The sequence below is a fragment of the Solanum tuberosum genome, unplaced genomic scaffold (assembly GCF_000226075.1).
Source record: "Solanum tuberosum cultivar DM 1-3 516 R44 unplaced genomic scaffold, SolTub_3.0 scf00307, whole genome shotgun sequence".
Lineage (NCBI taxonomy): Eukaryota > Viridiplantae > Streptophyta > Magnoliopsida > Solanales > Solanaceae > Solanum > Solanum tuberosum.
In genome coordinates, this window is record NW_006239230.1 from 739,127 (window position 1) to 743,807 (window position 4,681).

General features: G+C 31.6%; 1 protein-coding gene across 1 annotated transcript; it reads right to left on the bottom strand.

Annotated features, from left to right (window-relative positions):
* Positions 1-1,651: 1,651 nt before the first annotated feature.
* Positions 1,652-2,964, bottom strand: LOC102582574 (polyneuridine-aldehyde esterase-like). Its single transcript, XM_006359739.2, has 3 exons — positions 2,391-2,964; positions 2,187-2,315; positions 1,652-2,100 (listed from the first exon to the last, which is right to left on the bottom strand). The coding sequence occupies exons 1-3, from the start codon at positions 2,829-2,831 to the stop codon at positions 1,792-1,794; spliced, it is 879 nt and encodes a 292-aa protein (XP_006359801.1). The 5' UTR covers positions 2,832-2,964; the 3' UTR covers positions 1,652-1,791.
* Between the last annotated feature and the right edge of the window lie 1,717 nt (positions 2,965-4,681).

Below are 4,681 nucleotides of genomic sequence, written 5' to 3' on the forward strand. Positions count from 1 at the left end.
AATTTCCTTTAGAGCATTGCTTAACTTATTTCATGTGTCGGATTCTTAAATCCACTTGCAAGGTTTGACACGATGAAAACTTATAAGTTTCTCAAAAAGGCATATCAATCAATCTCTATAACGAGACATGGATTTCACCAACTAACTTATTATTTCACCAATATATATTATTATCATCCAACTTACCAAGCATATTGACCCATCTCAGAATTTCACCTTTTTAATAAATCAAAAACGATAATTAATATATACAGATCATAATAGTTATATCAGGATTAAGAATATAAGTACATTTAATAGTTTAGAGAATATGTTTTGTCAGTCAGTCTAAAACAACTATCTCTACTCGGTCCCGTTCAATACATACAAAATGCACTAGCACAAGAAGTTGGAACTATACCGTTACCATAATCAAGATAAATTACCTATAATCTTGTGCTACAATCGTACCGATGGCATGTCCAATTTCCATCCTAGATTGTGAACAAAAAACTTTATACTTATAAGAACCGATGATTTAATCCTCTAACTAAATCATCTACTGCATAAAGTAAACAAACACCATAAACATCTGCTACATAAGTAAACAAACACCATAAACGAATAATATAAGTAAATAGACACCATAAACGAATATATGATCTATTAAAATTGAGCAAATATTTATTCTATAATAAATATTATTTCTTAACACATGGTTAATAGTATATATCCCAACAATCTCCCACTTAGACTTTTAACCATCACAATTGTTATAATGTACTATATCTAAATGCATGGTTAATAGTATATACCCTAACAATCTCCCACTTAGATATTTAATCTTGAAAATTGTTAGAATACTATGTCTAAACACATGATTAATAGTATATACCCTAACAGTTAGAACTCTTATTTTAAACATAGATTGCTTTTGATGATAGTTACAGGCCATGTTCCAGTAACTTACTTCATTTCACTCCAATTAGTAAAGGCTTTGGTCCAGACATTAGTTATTTAGTTTTTGCATGAAATTTTGGTCATCCTATGGAGTTACATAGTATGCATTTTGCCTAGTTAATTAATTACGTTTCAGGTTCCATTTGCAGTTCATAGAATGTTAGTTTAAGTGTTAGTTGTATGTCAATATTAAGGATTTGCTTGAGTATACTTGTGATTCAAAGTACCGCACACTTAAGATATAGACTCGGATCGTGATGGTTGACCACTTCTTTAAAAGCTATGTAGTCGATGTTGGGGTTTCCTCCAATGCTTATTCATGAATATCCCCAAGAAAATTATGTAACTGATCTTATAATTGTAGGGAGTAGATAAGGTTGCTTGTGTTGGCTAAGACATGTTATTTTAGACACTTGGCGGCTTTTGACTGATTCTTGAGTTTGACTGAAATTGTTATATCATTTGAACATGTGACATCACCTTATTAGTTTTGAATTTGACCTGAATATCAAGTCACCTTGACGTATAACATGAATTTGGGCTTGAGGCCTAAAATAAAGCTTTGATTTGAATTTAAATAAAAAATGTACTAATATATTTGTAAAGAAAAAATTAATTATTCAATCCAAATAAACATGTATTTAAGCAAAGAAAAATGCCCTAATGCTAATGATAATACAGAAAATTGAACTAAAACAACAACACTATGGAATTATTGGACATATAAGTCGTTTATTGATGTCAATTCCAAACACTAATATTACAATGAAAGAAACCATCAACCACTTGAAGAAAATGATTGGAACATCAAATCAACTAGCAGGGAGGACTTTCATGAAAGAACTTAGATCGTCATACAGATGCAACAGACACGTGAGTTAGTCCCTTGTCAGCAAATCTCAGAAGAAATTTAAAAAGTTCATGGGGCTTAGACATCATGACCATATGGTCAGCGCCTTGGATCTCTTTCACTTCATCAGGTGGATTTCTTTCAATCATCAATTGTTGAAATTCTTTTTTTAGAAGTTTATCTTCCGGAGTAACAACAAACGCTCGCCTAATTGATCCATATCTTTTTCTCGAAAGAATTATCTCGTTAGAAACATCCTCCACACTGTAAAAAAATATTTCCCTTACTAGTGTAGTGGCCAACGCCAAATCCTAACACCAAGAAAGAAAAATAAACCAATTTTACATCAGTTTCAAGTTGCAATCAAGTACTTGAATAAATATGTAATTTGTATTACCTCAATTGGGCTCTGTTGGTAAACATTACTTGCTAAGTACTTCGGACCTAAAATGAAGGTTGGAGGATTCGAAGGCCCCTTATCGTATATAACACGATTATCAAGTTTCGATACTACTGCATTGCATAACTATAACAAAGTATATTTAGATACCACTGCATTGCATAACATATTATCTCATGGCTAAATATCGAAATATGGTACCTCAATGTAGACAGTGCTTGCATTGATATTTGGTCCAGGCATTAGACCAGCTACAAATACAGCACCTGAAATTTTTTCTGGAAAAAGTTCCATGGCTTTCGAAATGGCTAGACCACCAATGCTATGGCCAACAAGAACAACATTTTTATGTGCAGGAAGAGAAGTCATGAACTCGATTAACGGACTCAAGAAATCAGAAAAATGTGTGATTTCGGCGGCCTGTTTCGAGTTAATTCCTGAAGCACCTAAGTCAAGAGCTGTGACATTATGCCCTGAAGATTTCATCAATGCTATAATTTTGTACCAAGACCAGGCTCCATGACATGCCTTATGAACCAACACAAAGTGCTTTGCAGCTTTTGGCCTTGACAAGGTTGCATTTACATATGGCAGGACAATTATTAGAACAACTAGACTTGTTAGACAATTGCTTTTCTCCATATCTTGTTTTTTCTTCTTTTTTTCTTTTGAAGAATGAGCATAAAATTTAAATTATTACATAACAACTTTATAATTCCAGGATTTGTCTTTTTCTAACTTACTTCCATGCAGAAGCGACCCCATATTGGTACAAAATTTACTCCTAGTCTCCTACTCTAATATCAATAATATCAAGTCAATAAATGGATGATTATACTAAGTCTTTAAATATTTATTAATAATGATTAATCAATAGCATAATACATAAATCTGTTTTTTAATTTGGTTTCAGTTGACATCTATGTCCTTCAATTTTGGATGTGCACAAGTAGGCATGAAAATTTGTATAAAATTGAACAAGTAGACACATGCGTCCAACGTGTCATAGACTCATAAAAAGCATGTTTATGTATTATGACTTAATCAATATATACACGTACACCATATTAAATCACTTAACTATAATTAAGTTATATATTTTAGAGTGAATATGTTGCGTGCAAGTAAGTATTTACCACTCACGTTGCGCTATTATTTTAGGCATTTGATTATTGGAGGAACTAGGGTTACAGCTTTTAAATTTCTAGTTTGAATTGCAATAAATTACAAATTAATGATCCGTCTGTTTGATGGTAACCCCTCAACAAATATAGTTCAAAATAATAACCACAATTAAGTTATATATTTTAGAGTGAATATGTTGCGTGCAAGTAAGTATTTACCACTCACGTTGCGCTATTATTTTAGGCATTTGATTATTGGAGGAACTAGGGTTACAACTTTTAATGATCTGTCTGTTTGATGGTAACCCCTCAACAAATATAGTTCAAAATAATAACTACAAATTGATTAACCCTTTTTGTTAAGGAATCAGCAAGGTGTCGGTAAGTGGTAAGAATTTAATTTCAATTTCAGTACCTATATATCTCCTGTTTTATGGAATTAGATTGTGTTTGCAATGGAGTTCTCTAAGAAAAATTATATTCGATCAAAATGTTTGAAAAATATTTTTTCTAGTAAAACAAATTCCTTAAAATAAAGAGAATGACTTTCCTAATGAAAGTAGAGAAAATAAGTTGTATAACTGATATTTTAAATTTATTGTCAGACCCTACTCATTCAACCCTCCCCCAACCCCCACTTGACCATTCAACCCCCCTGTCTAGTCCCTACTCATTCAATCCATCCGAACCCTACCCTTTGACCATTTAACCCCCCGCAACCCCCGAACCTCCACTCCCCCTTCTCATTCCGCTTCGATAATGGTTTACTAGATAATATAAAAATGCTTTCGAGATAAAAAAAAATTTCCTTACTTATAAAACATTAGAAAATAAGTAAAACTTGTTTTGCAAGAAAATATTTTCGGTGAAAAACATTTTATATGACAATTTTTTTAGTGAAAAATTTACACTTTAAGATGCTTATTTTATTCTTAATGAGATGATTTATAGTGACACAAACATCTATGATTTATTTTATACCACAAATTTTAAAAATCTTTTTTTCTTTCTTTCTTAAACTCCAATTTAAATTAAATAACATTACATAAAGTGGGACAAAATGAGTAGTTCATTTTTATTGATAAACGTCCTAAGCCCTCCCACGAAAGCGGATTTAGTTTGTAACTAATGAGGTCACGAATTTGAAAAAATCCATTCAAACAAATTTTATATATGTGTCAATAAATACATTAAATATTTATAAAGATTTTATTATATATTAATTTGAGATCATTGAAAAAAAATCTTAAGCTTTAAATTTTGAATTCGATTTAGCTAGCTCCAAACAGAGGCAGGGGCAGATAAAGCCGAGTCCGAAACCAAAAGGGCAAAAAAAAAAAATCAAAAGGGTAAAATCGCTCCTGGTGA

Coding starts and splice junctions, on each gene's coding strand:
- LOC102582574 (XM_006359739.2), bottom strand. CDS start 2,831: ATGGAGAAAAGCAATTGTCTAACAAGTCTAGTTGTTCTAATAATTGTC. Junction 2,316..2,390: donor CAAGCACTGTCTACATTGAG/GTACCATATTTC, acceptor ACTTTGTTATAG/TTATGCAATGCAGTAGTATC. Junction 2,101..2,186: donor ACCAACAGAGCCCAATTGAG/GTAATACAAATT, acceptor TCTTGGTGTTAG/GATTTGGCGTTGGCCACTAC.